Source organism: Leptosomus discolor, chromosome 23 (genome assembly GCF_034619465.1).
Source record: "Leptosomus discolor isolate bLepDis1 chromosome 23, bLepDis1.hap2, whole genome shotgun sequence".
NCBI classification, from domain to species: Eukaryota; Metazoa; Chordata; class Aves; order Leptosomiformes; family Leptosomidae; genus Leptosomus; species Leptosomus discolor.
The window spans coordinates 8,448,474-8,466,500 of record NC_141413.1 but is presented as its reverse complement, the minus strand read 5'-3'; the positions used below and the strand labels follow the sequence as shown (position 1 = coordinate 8,466,500).

General features: G+C 45.5%; 1 protein-coding gene across 5 annotated transcripts in view; it reads left to right on the top strand.

The window, feature by feature from the left end:
- NSD3 (nuclear receptor binding SET domain protein 3) overlaps nt 1-17,642 on the top strand; it is a 33,096-nt gene extending 15,454 nt beyond the window's left edge. Inside the window, exons 10-23 of one of the 5 annotated variants that reach the window (XM_009952820.2) lie at nt 1-129; nt 811-937; nt 1,330-1,527; nt 2,076-2,246; nt 6,475-6,624; nt 8,907-9,063; nt 9,622-9,824; nt 10,284-10,396; nt 11,179-11,448; nt 13,562-13,645; nt 14,049-14,190; nt 14,715-14,821; nt 15,185-15,389; nt 16,869-17,642. In XM_009952820.2, the coding sequence (XP_009951122.2) occupies nt 1-129; nt 811-937; nt 1,330-1,527; nt 2,076-2,246; nt 6,475-6,624; nt 8,907-9,063; nt 9,622-9,824; nt 10,284-10,396; nt 11,179-11,448; nt 13,562-13,645; nt 14,049-14,190; nt 14,715-14,821; nt 15,185-15,389; nt 16,869-17,110 (2,298 nt within the window). In that variant the 3' untranslated portion in view covers nt 17,111-17,642. Of the gene's footprint in view, nt 130-810; nt 938-1,329; nt 1,528-2,075; nt 2,247-6,474; nt 6,625-8,906; nt 9,076-9,621; nt 9,840-10,283; nt 10,397-11,178; nt 11,449-13,561; nt 13,679-14,048; nt 14,191-14,714; nt 14,822-15,184; nt 15,390-16,868 lie in introns of all 5 variants that reach the window. The other 4 variants (XM_009952818.2, XM_009952819.2, XM_009952817.2 and 1 more) reach the window with 4 other exon arrangements.
- The last annotated feature ends 385 nt before the right edge of the window (nt 17,643-18,027 follow it).

The window sequence follows — 18,027 nt, the reverse complement described above, 5'->3', positions numbered from 1 at the left end:
GGTAGTTTTGGAAAGCGTTCAGACAGCCCGTCAGCTGCCGCCGATGCTGATGCTTCTGATGTGCAGTCGGTAGACTCTAGCTTATCCAGGAGAGGAACTGGAACAAATAAAAAAGACACTGTTTGTCAGGTAAATGATGGTACTGTGAGGAATGAATACTAAAGATGTGTTGTCCACTGCTGTTAGTTTGAGCTGACAGACTTCTTAAATTACGCTACTTTGTTTAAACCCTGTCTCATAATCCGACATCTCAGATAAAATAGCAAGGCTCTTAGGAGTTTTTATGCTCTGGAAGTGATTCATTAGACCTCCTGCATGCTAGAAAGCTCAAAAGCTAGAAAGTGATATCTAATCCATACCTGCTAGCGTAAGGAGAAAAAGTAGATGCCGTTTTCTGCTTCGTTCGAAGATTCCAGACAGCCTTTCAGGGTAGAGCAGAGTGAGAATTTTCCAGTATTTTGGAGAGAAAATCCTGGAATCTTCTGGCCAGTTTCCTGGTCAATACTAAGGGAACAAGCTGCTCTTGCTCTTCGGGTGGGTCAGAAAACAAGGAGTCCAGATGGGTCCTGTAGGGCCTCTCCTGTCTCTGTCCAGGCTTGTGCTGTTACGGGAGCAAGATGCACAAAGTGCTGGGTTTGTCTTCAGCCCAGAGGCCTGTCAGGGCTGCCGTGGGGTGTAGGCCAGTTCTGCCTTACCTTGGCTCTGAAGAGATTTCAGCCAGTTTCTGTTCTTCATTAACATCTGGTAGTCGTTTGCATCTGAGTTTGGCGGGTACCCGTTGTTCTCTGACGGGCTGTCTGCTTGTTTAAGATCTGCGAGAGCTCTGGCGAGTCTCTGGTGTCCTGCGAGGGTGAGTGTTGCAGCGTCTTTCACGTGGAGTGTCTCGGCCTGACGTCGGTGCCCGACGAGAAGTTCATCTGCGCCGAGTGTAAGAACGGTGAGTGTGTTCCCGCCTCGGGAAGCGGGGAGGGGTTTCCCGCCTTGCTGAGGAGCCGTGTTCTGGCGAGGGCACGCTGAGATGGTGAGTTTCTAGGTTCGGGGGGGTGGGGTGGGTTCTTCTGTTACTCACTTAACCTCTGAGGCTAGATTCTCATTTTCCACTTAGCAAGTAGTAAACTACTGAGGGTTTTACTCAGAATCAGGGGCTTGTGCGTTGCCAGCAATTCCATCGTGGCTGTGGATGACAGTCACCAGGGTACCTGTTGGAAGGGGAGGAGCCTGTGTTGCTCAAACCAGCGTAACTCTGTTTGCTTCAGAATTTTTTGTAACACCACCTATATCAGAGAGTTGGCCATTACAGTTGGGCTTCCTTCTTCCTTCTTTTACAAGGAGAACACACGTGCTTCTCGTGCAAACTTCCTGGCAAAGACGTGAAGCGCTGCTCCGTCAACACGTGCGGTAAATTCTACCACGAGGCCTGCGTTCGCAAGTTCGCCACCGCTCTGTTCGAGTCGCGAGGGTTTCGTTGCCCGCAGCATTGCTGCACCGCCTGCTCGATGGATAAGGACATTCATAAAGCAAGCAAAGGTGAGAACAGAGCTGGCTCGGGACAGCAGGAGGAGGCTCAAATGTGTCATCACAGTAACAGTGAATGTAACTACCCTCGGGAGCGCAGCGTGCAGCAAGGAGCAAGGGTTTTCTTCTTAATGACGTCGTTAACGTGAATCTGTCATGAGTGGGAGAACAGCGAGCAGCCCGAGACTGCTCTTGAGGTGTGCCTGGATCGTAGAAGCCAAGGCTTAGTAGTGCAAGGCCATGAACGGGTTTCTTAAAAGGCAGTTGGTGGTGGCCTTCAGAACAGTTATCTTCCAAGAGAAGAGGACTCCTTTTAGAAATTAACCGAAATACTTGAACAAGTAGACTCTAGAATGATTTAAACCATGTGTTTTTTCTTAATAGAGTTTGAAAGTTAAGAGTTAACTTTTGTGAAACTTTTTTTTTAAAGCTGTGAATGTTTCTTTCTGACGGAGTACTCTGGCTGGAATAAAACCAGCCTTGCATCTGTCTGTGGTGTCTTCTGCCAGATCCTGGCTCCAGGGTGACATGGTGCATTTTTCTGCATTTGTGTTGAACAGGTCGCATGGTGAGATGTTTCCGATGTCCCATTGCCTATCACTCAGGAGATGGCTGTATTGCTGCGGGAAGCTTGTTTGTGTCATCCCACATTCTCATCTGTAGTAACCATTCCAAAAGGACTCACTCCTCATCAGCTGTAAATGTAGGCTTTTGTTTCGTTTGTGCAAGAGGTGAGCACACTTGTTTTTTCCCCTGTTTTATAGTTCTATGGTCACTTGTGCAGTTTAGTGATAAAAATAATGTATTTCCTAAAGGACTCCTTCCTTAGGGCTCGCTGGGATTTAAATGCTGCCTGTGACTTTTTTTTTTTTATTATTATTATTATTGTTGGTTTTTTTGGTCAACAGTTCTCATGGGACTTCCACTTGCTATTTTAGTCCGTAATATTTGGTACTCAGAGACAGCGCTAGGTGCTCCAAAGGCCTACTTGTTTTGCCAGTAGGAGAAAGTGGATGCCAAGCCTGCAATTCCAGCCATTGCAAGCTGAGAATGGATGCTGTGTTGTCATTCACTGTCTGTTAAGCAGAAGGGGATTCTTTCACCACTCACAAACTTAAAACTGTTTAAATTTTTAAGACTAAAAGGTAGGATTTACTCATGAACTAGAAAAATTAATTTTAATTTATAACTACCATCACATTTGAGAACTTTGACAGAAAAACATTTGCAATACTGTATAAGCAGGCTTCATGCTAGGGTTTTCCATAAGTCTAAGTTCTCTTTTTTTTTTTATTCTTATTTTTTCTTTTTTTTCCCACTTGTTACTTTTTATGGCTCTTAAGTAACTAGTCTTCTGCCAGACAGCAGGTTAAAAAGTTTCAGTGCATCAGTTACTTAGTCTTACAATGCAAAAGTATTATTCCCTCAGATTAATGGAAGAGACATAGTTAGGTGTTTGAATAATAATACGTATCTTGTACAGTTTTTCAGAAGTTTATGTGAGATGTACTCTTTTCGGCAGCTTTGAAAGTCACTAATAAGGAAGTGAAAATAAGATTAATCCTGAAGTTCCTTGTTTTCACTTTGCTCGTTCGGGTGGAGGTTTAGTATGGGAAGGATTGCCTTGAATTTGCAAGAGCAGAGTAGTCATTAAAGAGCTTTGAATAGGAAGGGAAAGATGGTGCCAGAAGGACTTCCTTTCGACCGCTCTCCTGTCTTCCCCTTTCCTCATCTCCAAGCAGTTCAGGAGCCATCACAAAGGATCAAATTTAAAATAAAATACATTAAAAAATCCAGAAGCTCAGAGAGAAGCAGTAAGTTTTAGAAAAGCTCCTCTGACTGTGTAAAAAGGTGTTTAAAACATGGTTTGGTGTTTCTCCTTTTATGGGCTTATTTAAACTGTTTGGGGCCACCCCAGAACACGATGTGTGTGATGTGAATCACATCAGCAGTGCATAACTGTGCACATGCAAATTTGACATTGTATGTGTCTTTGTGCTCTTCTATGTTAAGTTTTTAGGCAGCCTTACGTAGGTTTTGTGTTTAATTTTGGTTGATAGTATGATGACACGTACAAATGCACAGTCTGAACCACAAAATGTGTGATGTGGCATTCTGTTAGCAGATGGATGCAGAATGCCCCAAAGCATAGGTGTGAACTCTGAGAAAAACAAGTGTGTGTCCTTCAGCATTATTAACCTCACCAGTAGTCGTGTCCAAAAGCCCAACCTAAACCCATGGAAAGAAGCTGTTTATTTTCGAGAGCTAGAGTAGAATCATTAAAAGCCGCTTTTAATTGTGGTAGGTAGAGCAGCTGTGTGATATTTTCAGCACTCGGGTTCTGTGTTTTCTATCTCCGTTGTCTGGAGTCGGTCTGGTACCAGGATCAGATACAGGTTTGTGACAGAAGAGTTTTCTGTGCCACTTCCCTGGTGTGAATGTCAGATTAGAAATGTCTCTTGGCAAGGTCCGGCGGTGGCTTTAGTCTGCCCCTGTGAGTAGCAAAGTGAAGAACTCTGTGCAGCAGGATGATGGCTTGTCCTGCTGCTCTGCTGCCACGCGAGGTGGGTCGTGGATCTTGGCCGTTAGAGAGCCGCGCTGAGGCGAGTGTTTCGGTTACGGACACTGCGTCGTGCGAAGACGCGAACGGAAAGCAGCGGCAGGCTTCTGCCGTTGGGCTTGCCCTAAGCGTTCGGTTTTCTGCCGACTGCAAAATCGATAGAAATAGAGATGCTACAGCTCAGCTGGAGTATCAAAATACATTGCATGATACAAACCAGCTAAATCCATGTCTTTGAAGTTGTACTTTAACAAGCCTGTGGCCAGCTACGACAGATGCCTGAAGGTGACTTGAGATGCAAATATCAGGAAGAGCCTGCTGAGACTGTAAATCTGCGGTAGTTTGTTACAGATACGTATGAAGGTGACTCTCCTTGGGAATTTTTTCTCTGAGTTTTGGCTACTTACTCTGTGACACACAGGTGTAAAAGAGAGATCTCCTACTTCTTTTAGGCAGAACCTATTTAAAAGCTTTATGAAAAGGAATACCAGCTATTTGACATCCATCTTACATATATGACACAGGAATCAGAATTTAGGAGTAGAATTCCAAATCTGAATTACAGTAAAGGAGTCTTGCACTGCTGAAGATGCAGACCTGCATTTATTGCTAAAAAATAAATGAAGTGCAGAAGAAAACTTCCATGTTTGGTTTTTTTTTTTTAATTTTCTTTTCGTTTGACATTACTTTAGTAATTCTGTTTGTACCTGAATCTAGATTAATCAGATGAAACTCCAGAAGTCTGTATTTTCTCCTGGCAATATAAGTAACCTCTGAACCCCGGCGGATGGGATTTCCTGTCCCGTATGTTCCCTGGGTCTTAGTTATGACAACGTGAAAAGTTACAACCTGCTACCACTGACTGAATCCTCTGTGTTTTACAGCAACGATGTACTTGTTCTTCTAGAAAATTTTTGTGGGGTTTGTTTCTACTAGGCATAGCTGGAATCGGGAGCCAGTGTGCTTCACCGAAGAAAGATTGTGCGAGGTTTACATTTAGCAAACTCCCCCGGATGGGTTGAATTGAGTCCTGTCTAGTCATATGTGGTGAGCATGAGGGACATAAGGTGAGGACAGCATCTGTGGCAGGAGCACTGAGAGTACCTGCTCAGAAAGAAATGGGGAACTGAATGCTATAGAAATACTTGAGCATCTGTATGTGAGAACGGTTATTTAATTAGTTTTAGTTGATACCAGAAGGAGAGACTTTGTATTTAGATGCAGAGCATTACTGAAGTGAGAACACGTAGATAGGAGACGGTCCGTAAATAACGGTACAAACTTGCTTGTCACGAGGTACTTGAAATACGGTGCATTTTAAGTCTTCTTATCCACTCCCTGAAATGCCCTTCGTTAAGCATGTTACAGTTCACCAGATTGCATGTGTAGGTCACGCTTGTTTTAGGAATCCTCCTGGGGAAATGCTTGCCAGGTAGGCTGATGCCATCCTCCTTACGGCGCTTTTTTAGGCACCCCGTTGTGAAAGCTTCTCTGCAGCACTCAGCTCGGCGTGTGTCCCGCAAGGGGAAGGCTTGGTGGCTGTCTTGGGAGCTCATCTTCCCTGCTTCTTTGGGTCTCAGTTGCTCTGCTCTTCCCGTGCATTACTGACCACATGCTTCTGATCGGGAGCTCCTGGGCTGCCTGGCTCTTTGGAGCAATGAGGAAAAACTCTTCTCAGTGGAGAAAGACAGAGAAATACAAACACATCGTTTGAAATAAAGGCATGTAGGAGAACAGAGTGCTTGACTGCTCCAAAGTAGCTGTGGGAGAGCAGGGTTGCTGGAGCTTTACTTCAAAACAAACGGCATAGGGCAGAACTTCCATCTGTTCTTTCCCCTCTGGTGCCTTGCAGAATCTCTGCCCCCCTTGTTATTTTTTCCAACACAACTCCAAAGGCAAGGCGCTTTCCTAGATAAGATCTTAGAGGCAGATTTGTAGTAAGTGGGGTGGTGAGTTCTTGTCTACAACGTCTGCTTTTTCAGTTTGTAGCCTGAGCTAACAGCACGACCTTGGTGCAGTGACCGTCATCCCCCAGCTCTTCAAATTAGCTTCTTTTTTCATGTGGGAGGGAGGGTGGGTCACACAGATTTGAAATGGCTTGCTTTTCTGTGCTTTTCTGTAAATGCACAAATTAAGGGTAAAAGCACAATTGAAGTTCCACTTAGGAGCAGCTTATTCATCGTAAGTTTTTCCAGTTAAGTTTACTTTAGTCTCTCCAACACATAACCTCTTTCTTAGTGAAGAAACTTTCTGTCAGACTTTTTCTTTTCTTCATTTTATCTTTTTTTCATTCACACATACATGCATTAGAGGTGTTCATTTGGTTTATTTTATTTTCCTCTTTGTGGAATCATGGGTAGTTTCATTGCAACTCATCTCTTTCTGTTTGTTTCGTATAGGGTTGGTAGTGCAGGATCATTCAGACCCCCTGTTCAGTTCATATGCCTATAAGTCCCACTACCTACTGAATGAATCAAATCGTGCTGAGTTGATGAAATTACCTATGATTCCTCCTCCTTCGTCAGCTTCCAAAAAGAAATGTGAGAAAGGTAACCAAAATAGTTTCTTTCTCTTTAATTTATTTTCGCTTTTCCTATTATTTCTCTCTAAATCAAACGAGAAATGTCTGCTTGTCAAGCACCACGTACTGCTTTTCAGTAAACTTCACTCATTGATTATTGTGAGCGTGTGTTCATGTTGTTGGCAATTTTTTTTTTTTTTCATTACAAAAGGGCTTAAAATAATTGCTGTCGCTAAATTCTCCTTGAAAGAGGTTAAATCGTTCTGGCCTCGGCTGCGCCAGCTTCAGGGAGGCTGTTTACGCAGTGATGCGAAGAGGAGGCAAAGAGCTCCATGTCGTGGCAGTGCAGTGCTTCCTAGGAGGAGGAAAGCAGCTTCGGAAATTGATTCCATGTATGGGAGGAGAGGAGGGGTGTTCTGGTGTGGGTCTTCTGGGGGGCTTGTCCAGAGCCCGAGAGAAGCACGGGTTTCCTAGGCCGAACGAGGGCGGGTGCTGTGGCCATCCAGAGGACGTCCGCAGGGGGAACGCGTCCATCAGTCCTTGGGGCTCGCGTCCCGCTGGGGACAGCCGGCGCGCCCTCCCCGCGGCGGGACGGGTGCTCGCTCTCGGCAGCGGGAGGAGCGGCGGGAGCTGCCGGGCTTTGTCCTGCGCAGGGACCTGCCGCTCGGGAGAGAGCGAGCACCTCGTTCCGGGCGGGGGGCGGGCTGCGGCAGCTCGGGACGCTGACGGGGAGATGGCTGTTGTCTCTGTAAAACACTCCGATGTCATCTTTTATTCCCCACAGAAATTTGATTTCCCGACAGCGTTCAGAAACGGTGCCCAATTAACCATTCTGAAGTTAGGTTATTTTGAACGTGGCTAGATTGGTGGCTTCCAGTAGTTCTGTAATTCCTGAAAACAAGAATTATTTTGAGCCCTCTGCTTAGCTTGAGCAATATCTTACTAATGCATCCTGAGAGCAAAGTGGTGGGTTTTTTTCTTGCTTAGCACTGAAAGTTTTGTGTTTGGTTTTGTTTGATTTTTGCATCTCTTGGCATTTTACCATGTTGGATAATGTTTCGGTAATCTACACCGGCTCTGTATTTCCTCTGAAATAACATGTGCAAAAAAAAAGATATTTTAAAAATGAAAATTTTATCATGGGGTTGGGGAGCTCTGGAAAATCCATATGGTTGGATTATACTGGTTTTGGCAGAGGAAATACAGCATTGGTGATGCAACTGATTTGTGTGAGGAATGCTTATTGTGCCATGCAACAATGGATTAATGCAGTGATGTTTTCGAAAGTCTATAGGTGGACAAGATTTTCTGATAAACGTTTGAAAGTCACTATTCACATTCTTTTTGATAATTGTGATTGAAAATGGCTTTAAATCCTCTTGAGTCTCTCCCAGATTTTCCATCTGGGACACAAAAACTTGCTAATTTTTAAAAAATTTATCTATCTGTAAAAATGTGTGTATCTATATTCTATATACTTACATATATAAAATATTACGATATGTGTAACGTAGCAAGGCTTATTGTATGAGCTGCTCTGTTTGCTGTGGGTGGCTTAGAGATGTGCTCTGGCCCTGCTCTCCACAGTTAATACACCTGCCGAAAGGCAAGCCAGCCACGACGGCTTTTGTCCAAATAAGTGTCAACCCCTGCGCTGAGATTCCCTTGGTGCGCCACGGGAGCTTTTGGGATGGGGACAGCTTGTGTGGTGTCTCGTTCTGCCCTCTGTACTGTGCTCACACTGGGACACTTCTTTTTGTGGAGTAAACCCCCTTACTGCAGTTCTTCTGTAACGGCGTTGGTACAGAAAAGCGTTGATCGACCTATAGGCTGCGGGGGGTTTAATGCACACTAACTGATTGCTGGGGGATTCAGTCATAACGATGTTGATTGAAAAAGTGTTTCTTTAAAAAGGGGTTATTTGTCATTGTTTTGGCTGTTGCCAGAGAAATAAACCAGAGTTTTGGCATCACGAAAAAAAGAAAAGCTGGCGGCGCTGCTTTGGGATGCAGCGCTTCCTTTGGGAACGCTGCTTCTGCCACCTTAGCTCGTCTTTCAAAAACCCTCAGCTGCTTTTTCGTATCTCTTTGGTGCGGTTGAGAGCCGCGACTCGCACATTAGATGATGGCACTGGACAGTCTTTTTTAACCAACATTGTTCATTTTGACTTGATCCCTTCCTTTTGCCTTTTTTTTTCTGTGGGGCAAACGAGAGGGTAGAACGGGTGATTTCAAATGAATGTCAGTCGCTGTGCACAGGGGAGAGCAGGTCCTTACTTCTATAAACCAAGCAGGGTTTCTTTGTTTAAAGGTGGAAAACTGTTGTGCTGCGAGTCCTGCCCAGCTTCCTTTCATCCCGAGTGTCTCAACATAGAAATGCCCGAAGGATGCTGGAATTGCAATGACTGCAAAGCTGGCAAGAAGCTACGTTACAAGCAGATCGTTTGGGTCAAGCTTGGAAATTACAGGCAAGTTGGCTGGTTTTGGTTTTTAATGTACTACAGAATTACAGGAAGATAACCCAAAGCAGCTCAGTCCTTGTAAACAAGAACTAGAAATACGATAATTCATCTGCTTTGTGTCAGACATCGATGTCGCCCTTGAGATTAAATTCTCCTGCTTTTTCCGGGCAGTGATGGATACCTGCTTGTGCTTATGTTTGCTCTGTAGAGCGCAATAGCGGTATGGAAAGCGAGGGGCTGTCTTAGAGAACCAAGGTGTCCCAGCCGGTGTTTGCTGTTAGGCGCCCGCAGGAATACAGGCATTTATGGGTGATCTTAGAAGCCCACTCTCGTGCCATGTCTGTTCTTAAAAGGCTTTTCTGAAATTTGGAGCAAGAACTTTCCCTGTGTTTCGCACAGTGCTTTCCAGGTGTTGCCAGAGGGAGCCTCGACTGCGTAAGGAAGGAGCTCATCCCTTCAGGAAAGGAAAACTGCCTTTTATTTCTCAGTGCAGTTAGGCCAACGCAGAAGCTCAGGCTACAGTTCAGGGAACTTAGAGTTGTCTCTTTTTTTCCTGCTTTTCAGGTGGTGGCCAGCAGAGATCTGCAATCCCAGGTCTGTGCCTCTCAACATACAGGGCCTCAAACATGATATCGGGGACTTCCCAGTATTTTTCTTTGGTTCACATGACTACTATTGGGTACACCAGGGCAGAGTTTTCCCTTATGTTGAAGGAGATAAAAGCTTTGCTGAGGGGCAAACTAGTATTAACAAGACCTTCAAGAAAGGTAAAATCAAACAAAGTTTATAGTGGTTTATGACAAAAATTCCACATGTTTGTGTCTCCATCACCACTTAACCTGCATGGGAATATTATGTGACTAGTGTTCTGTGTTCACGTAAAATTGCAAATGTTACGTAGGTCCCTTGACTGCAGCTAAAAATACGTTTCTTTAAGTGCCTGCTCATTGTGTGTTGTTGTGGGCAAGTTCAGTTCTTCCCACAAACGGGGAAATGTTAAGATGGAGCTTGGCCTCTGCTGCACGGGATCGCTGTTCAGTATCTCAGTACCTCCTGAAAAGTACCTGATGCTGGATTCATTATATACTGCAATAACTCATTTTTAGCTTGTGTTTTTGTTTATAGAGTTCTATTCTTAGCTTTAAAAAAATTAAATATGTAAATGTATGTATTTGATTAACAGCGGCTGGTGCTAATTGCTTTCTGTTTGGAACTCCCTTGCACAGCACTTGAAGAAGCAGCAAAGCGCTTCCAGGAGCTGAAAGCACAAAGAGAAAGCAAAGAGGCATTAGAAATTGAAAGGAATTCAAGGAAACCTCCACCTTATAAACACATTAAGGTGAGTTGGCTTCTTTCTTTTCCCATTCTTGTTCTGTGCATGAGTACACTATGTATTTAAACCAGCGTTTGGAACTATTCAAGCTTAAGGAAATTCAAATAAATCTTTTTGCTGTTCTTTTCAAGAATCTTTTGTTCTGTCTTACAGTACCATAAAACATTCTCTTAGCAGAGTGTTTGTGAAAGAGAGTTAACGGTTGAAGACCAGTTTTAACTAAGGTAGAATTTTGGTGGTTGCAGGCTCGTCTCGTGACTTAGCTACGTGCTGGCTGTTGCAACTCGCTGACCTTGGTACCGCTGACCTCAGTTTTAGCAGGAACACCAACTGCTCCTCCTGCTGCTGGCTGCAGCGCCTAACTCGTGCCAGCAATTTTGGACACAGAGGATTTGATGGTGTTCCTTTAATGCTTGTAGTTTTAGTTGGAAGAAATCCCAGTGACGTGCTTGATAAACTGAGTGCTTTGAGTTCCTGAACCAGTAATTTACTGGAGAGAGACTCATGCTGTAGTGTTGGCGCCTCTGGACAGCGTTCGTCCCCAGTTAGGCCAGCAGCAGAGTGGCAACCACCACCTGTAAAAGCGCCTGCGTGCTCTGCTGCTGGATGGCAAGAAGTGTACTTGGGACACGCTGTCCTTCAAAAGGGTCTGGAGGAAAAATAATGACGTAATCATCATTTTCTTGCCTTCTCGTGTCTGTCGGTGATAGGCCCCCAGCAAAGCTGTTAAGTCTGTGTTCTTTGTGCAATGCCTTCATCATTGGTTCTCTTTATCCTTTGTTCCACAGTCCAACAAGGTAATAGGGAAGGTTCAGATTCAGGTAGCTGATCTGTCAGAAATCCCTCGCTGTAACTGCAAGCCATCGGACGAAAACCCCTGCGGCCTGGAGTCGGAGTGTCTGAACAGGATGCTGCAGTACGAGTGCCATCCCCAGGTGTGCCCGGCGGGAGAGCGGTGTCAGAACCAGTGTTTCACCAAAAGACTCTACCCTGATGCTGAAATCATCAAAACCGATCGACGTGGATGGGGTCTCCGGACAAAAAGGAGCATTAAAAAGGTAGAATTACGAAGGACAGAGGTTGCGGTAGCCGTCGGTGTGGTGTCAGTGCGCACGCTGCAGCCCTGCGTACCGCCCGCGTGCATGCAGAGCGGCCAGCGCTTGCAAGGGAATGCTTTGTGTTAAAAAGACACGAAGCTTCTGTGGGTGAAGCAGCAATGGTGAAGTCTGCTTGGCTGTTTAGACAAAAACATCTTAACCTTGATCCTTACAGGAGAAAAGCTGGTTCGGAGTGGTTGTGAGTTTGTGAGTTCTGTTGGTGGAGGGAAGGAGCGTGCGTTTTCTCACTGCCTGCTGGGCCAAAAGGGAGGGCGCGGTCTGGGAAAAGTAGTCTGAATGGTGGTCGCTTTCCCTAAATAAGGCCATTGAAGATGATGAAATCTTAGAGGGCTGGCAAAACAAGTCACCTGTTTTTTCTCTTTTTTTTTTTCCCTTTTCTCCCCCTTGTCCTTACGATAAGCCAGCGAATGGCAATTATGAAATACAAGAGATGCTCCAAGGGTGGGTGGAGTCGGGTTGAACTGTGAGCCCTTTTTCAGGGGTTCTTGTGAAGTCTTTTCCTTTTGCCTCCTCTTTTTGCGCTGTTACACAGCAACGTGCTGACGGTGTTTTCCTGTTAGTGGGTTGCTTGGAGTGGGGGAGCCTGCGGTATCGCTCCTACAGATGTCTGGTAACCAGCCAGCTTTCTCACCCTCCTGGCGTTCAGCTCTTCAGCCTGGATTTGTTTCCGAAGAACTTGCTGGGGCTTATTAGTGAAAGGCTTGAGGTGATCGGGCTGCGTTGGACAACAAACTGTAAAGGTTCTTGGAAGCTCAAGAAGGCAAAGAAGAATAATGAAGATGCAGAGATTTCTGTTGATGGAAACGATGCTGCTGTTGTAACAAAAAGCAGCACGGACTGACGAGCCTCAGGAGATGTTACAGACTTCGGCTTAAATACTGGAGTGCTGGTGTCTTTGAGAGGATCAGTGGGTGCAGTCAGCGAGGAGGGAGAATGGGAATATTCTTCCCTGACTGCCAGGAAGCCATTGGATGTGGATCCCTTTGGTTTTCCTTTATCCTGTGTTGCTGGGGATACCAGTCTGGGATTCAGGTGGGATACGCAGCAGCTGATAGGGAAAACCAGAATCTTACACCTGCGTATCTAAGTCGTCCCGCCGGATTGCAGTCCTTGCTGTACCTCGAGGCAAGCGTGAGGCTGACTGGCCTGGATTTCGCCCCTGCTTTCACGTGCCAGGCAGGGGAATGGATCTGATGGACGGGTGTGTGTCCTGCTCTTACTCGTGCGGGCTTCGTTGTTTCTGGACAAGGAGGGGGCTGAGCATACCTGGAGAGCAGAGGATGCGGTTATGCCCGCGCGCGGCTGGCAGGGCTGGTTAACCTGCTGGTGCCGTGCGTGTGTCAGGCTTTTCCTGAAATGCCCGAGGCTTGCTGGACACTTCACTTTGAGTATTTCAAACAGCCGTTTTTAACAGGGTTTTGAACCGTCAGGAACTGGCCGTCTTGATAAAGTGATGCTCAGTGCTGAGTGTTGACTCCTTGTGTCAGGGTATCGATCACGTCCCGGCTCTGCTGAATTCCCTTAGGTGGAAGCTGGGAGCACGCTGCTGGCCCGGAGGGCTACTTTTAAACGTGGGGTTTAGCAGTTAATTTTTTTTAATTTACAACTTCTGTATAATCTGTGTTTCACTAAGGCTTTGTTACTGCAAATATTCTGAGCGTACTGACTATTCAGAGTCCTAACAAAAGTGACGTATGTAGTGAAACTACTTGCCGCTGCAATAGTTCACGTTTCCTCAGGAGTCTCTGAATATCGCCTCATTGTCCTTTAAAAAATCCTTCAAAGGATTCTAGAGAGCTGACAAATACGGCTCGTGTAGTCAATACGGAAGCGGTGCTTGGCTCTGCTGCCTGTTTGTTTTGAGTGGGCTTATTGCTCGGACAACGAGTACCTGGTGCGCGTGTTCGCATCTTGCCTCCTAAAGTTTAATGCTTTGTGTGACGATTAGAGTCTGTTCTTGTAGGAAGCGCTTTTTTTTCTGCGCGGCTTCCCTTTATCATCGCATGAAGTAGTAAGCATGGATTTCTGCTTTTTGTTTTCCTTCACTTTTCAGGGTGAATTTGTGAATGAATATGTTGGCGAGCTAATTGACGAGGAGGAGTGCAGGCTGCGCATCAAACGTGCACATGAAAACAGCGTGACCAATTTCTATATGTTAACTGTAACAAAGGTAAATATTATATCTTGCTCAGTGTAAACTGTTTATGGGTGCAACCAGGGGGAAATGCTGCGGAAGCATCCTTCCCTGTTTGGGTGTCGGTGGGAGGGTAACATCTGTGTTGCTCTTTAATGGAGAGGGTGAAGAGCTGAAACAGAAAGCCTGTCTCTTGGGCTGTGCGCTCTCTGCCTGTTTCATTTCTGTAAGCACAGATATTCAGACCCTTTTTCATAAAACTAACTCTGCAGGAAAATTTACCACTTTTAACTAATTTTAAATAAGCATTTTTTTTTTGCTGCCTTAGCCGTTGGTAGTCCCTTGCCAGCAGGAAACCTTGTTTTGTTTGTAAGGACTAAACATGCCTTTGTCTTTTTGTTTGAAGGACCGGATAATAGACGCTGGCCCAAAGGGGAATTATTCTCGGTTCATGAACCATAGTTGTAATCCGAACTGTGAAACGCAGAAGTGGACAGTGAATGGTGACATCAGAGTTGGCCTGTTTGCTCTCTGTGATATCCCGGCAGGTAAAACGCTGGCACTATTTTGCGTGTGTACTTCTGTCCTGAGGTGGCCACGTTCCCGACTTGGCCGTGTGACTTGATGCCGGTGACGTTTGTAGGAACTGTGTCATTCATCGGTGCGGGGAGAAATACTTGAGTTCCGGTTCTAGCAGGGATTCATGGTTAGAAACAGCTTTAACAGTAGCTCTGTGCTTCAGGCTGCCGCGCCCAGCGTTAACTCTGCCACGTGAACGCTGACGCAGCATCGATGCTCTCCCCGGTGTTTGTCTGGTACCATCTTTCCGTGTTCAGTGTTTTACCTGCTCTGTCATCTTAGCTGGGCCTGTGGGATAGTGGAGCTGCTACGTACGTCAGACCTAGGCAGCGTTTGCCACTTCTGGAGTTAAGGGAATCAGTGCACCCTTTGAAAACACGTTGCTGCTCGATCTCGCAGACGATGCGGAGATAAATGCTCATGAGATGTCACTGTCACAAGCCTGTCTTTCCTCACTGTCTGTGTGGGTGAATTGTTTTTCTTTCAATTTTAGGAATGGAATTAACATTTAATTATAATTTGGATTGCCTGGGCAATGGTAGGACCGAATGTCATTGTGGAGCAGAAAACTGCAGTGGCTTCCTAGGAGTGCGTCCAAAGGTACATGGCTGAAACCCAAAGCTTCTCTTCCCGAACCCAGAGACCTAGTGAGAGTAGGGCAAAGAGAGGGTTTTGGGTTATTTCACTTTTTATTTACTCTATGTAATACTTTCCACCCTTGAAAGTCTCTGAAGGTTTTACAGTTACCCACTGTAGTGCTGTGGTGTCTGGGACGAAGTTGACCAAATGGTGTTAGTTCAGATACGTGCTGATGGGCATTTCTGGCTTTTATAGCTTAAAAACTTCTGTGAGTGGATTTAATTTAAGCATAGTTCATGCAAAATTTAACCCAAAGTGGGTTAAATTAATTTTAATGCGGGGGGTTTATAAAGTGACTGTATGCTGTGACCTTTGTATTGCTAGACAGCATTTGCAACGGCAAATGAAGAGAAGGTGAAGAATGCAAAATTGAAGCAGAAGAAACGGAAAATAAAAATGGAGCAGAAGCAGATGCATGAAGACAACTGTTTCCAGTGCGGAGATGGGGGAGAACTAGTCATGTGCGACAAAAAGGACTGTCCCAAAGCATACCACCTCCTATGCCTTAACCTGACTCAACCACCTTTTGGTAAGAGCATTCGTGTGGCTTCCTGGTCATCGTTTCCTTCCTGCAGCAAGGCAGTGTCTGAGCTGAAGTGCAGCATTCGTTCGCGTGAAATGCAGCATATTCGCCTTTGCAGTGCCCTCGTTTTTAGGACGACATCAGGTGGCAGTGTTCCTGCGTGAGAGCTGATGGGCAGAGAGGCACTGAGATACTTTCTGCTGTCCTTGTTGCAGCTCTTTCTTGTATCAAATGTCCTTCTCTTACTTTGATTGAAATATAAGCACCGTCTTGATGCCCCAAGGTCACCAAGCGCAAATCAAATGGCAGTTCAAACTACTGACACAGGAAGCATGATGTGTAGGGCTCAATGAATCAGTAAATGTGTTTAAATTATCTACTCTTTCCTGATAGCACATATCTGCTGTTTGCCTTTTTCCATGTTAAGGCATAGCTTTTTGAGGCTAGGGCTCAAGTTGTTCAGCAATACAACATCTTAATCCAGTTGCAGGATTTTGTAAAAGGCCTCACCTCTTTAATCTTCCCAATTCCAAAGGCTTTGGTGAAAATAATTCGAAGTCCAGATTAGCCTATGATTAAATTAACCAAAAGGCTGCCACGAGCGAAGCCGAATCTGTCACGTGCCTTTTGAGGATATTAGAAACGTGGGAGCAGCCTGAGTTAGGTTTTTTGTTGGGCTTTGTTTTTCTTTGATGTTCAGGGGGCGGTTAGCCTGGCCCAGATGGGCTAGTTACAGCTTCGGTGGGGGCTGGGGTCCCGGCCAGGGGCTGCTCTCCCTCTGGGAGGCAGGTCTCTGCACGCTGTGAGTGCGGTGTGCCGGGTCCCTGTGAAGGCGAGTGCTCTCTGTTTCTCAGCAGTCACCCAGCCAAAAGGGAGTTCAGCGGGGCTTGGACATGGCAGTGAAAAGCTTTGGATTTTCCTTCTTTGCTGTGTTCTCCTTTGCAGTCTGAGAGTTCGGCACGTGGTCATGCAAATGCACGTCTGAATGGTTTGGGGCATCCGGGGGTTTTATGCTCAAACATTTTTACACAGCCTGTTCTTCTCTGAGCCATCTCTTCTATATTAAAGTACTGCAGTTGAACCCAAACTCAATTTGGAGATACCTGTCTGAGCGACTACTGTGTCCAGATCAGTAAGAGATGCTCACAAATCAGAAAGATGTACAAACCAACTCGTCAAGACATTTGGTGTCTTGATGCCAAAGGAGGTTGATCTGACTGTTTTACACTCTGGTAATGCATGGAGCAATGTTTTGAGCTGAGTGAGGCCTAAAAAATGCAAAATTACTAAGAACTGTTCCCAGTCAGATTCTTGGAAATGAGAAGCAGAAGTAGCATCTACGGTAGGAGCTGATTTTTCTGAACTTCCTTTGCGTTCATCGGAACAGTGACAGCGTGGAGTGAGGGTTAATGGCCAGCGCTGTCTCCGAAATGCACTAATTTCAGCTCCCTGTCTCTCTCTTCTCCCTTCCCCTCCCATCCTCAGGAAAGTGGGAATGTCCGTGGCATCAGTGCGACGTCTGTAGCAATCCGGCGGTTTCATTCTGTGAGTTCTGCCCTCATTCGTTCTGTGAAGATCATGAGAAGGGAGCGCTGGTGGCATCAGCGTTGGATGGCCGTCTCTGCTGCTCCGCGCATGACCCCAGTTCTCCTGTGGCACCCGAGTACTGGAGCAAGATAAAGTGCAAATTGGAAGCCCAGAATCCTGTAGAAGAAGCAAAGGAGTGATTTTGGTTAAAAACAAACAAGAGAGGGGAGAAGAGGGGCAAACATCGATGAACTTGAAGAGACTGCTACGACACACTCGGTCTTTGTCATCGGAGCCGTCGTGTGTGAACTGGGAACGGGACCATTTAATCTTAGCAAGCAGAAGCAGGCGGTGGTGGTTGTTTTTTATTGTTCGGTCTTTCTTTTACCCTTGAATGTGCTACAGCAGCTCTTACTGTTGGAAACCAGAAACGTCTTGGCCTTCAAAGGAAAACTTAGACCTTTTGACAGTGAGAAGAATATTCTGTTTAAAATATGTTCTTTGAGTGTAGAAAGAAAAGCATAGCAACATATTTATTTATTTAATTTTTAAAGGGTGTTGAAGATCTGGTTTTGATCGATCAACGTGTCTTTAAAAACAAAACAGCAAAGCCAACGTAACTTTAGGTCTAGTTTATGAAAAGAACAAAGCCTCCCCACTCTGTAACGTTGAGATGCCATAAAGACAGTTGTGGGTTTCAGACCAGGTGAGCCTGAAATGCCTCCATTCCAGTACTTTTTTTTAAAGTTTTTAAAGGCATTTTGAGAAGGTAGGTTATGTATCTTGTTAACTTATGAGTATTGTTGTAAAGCTTTTCCTGTGAGAAATCAGGTGTATGACTTCTCGGAAGTGCTTGTAACTCAAGATCTAGCGTTGTTTAAGGAGGGAAGAAATGGTGGTTCCTTGCTCGAGAGCTGTGATCGGTGGTTGCAGGCAGGTGGAAATTCAGAAAGAGCTTAATTGCACGATGGTCACTTCTGTATCCCGCCGGATTTGGAAAACCTTCGTAGTTAGGAGAGCCCCCCGGCCTCGCTCGCGCACTGCAGCACGCTCAGAACTGAAGTCTCAGTCCTGCCGGCGGGAGCTCTGCTGCTGACTTCCTTGGGTGGAGGATTGT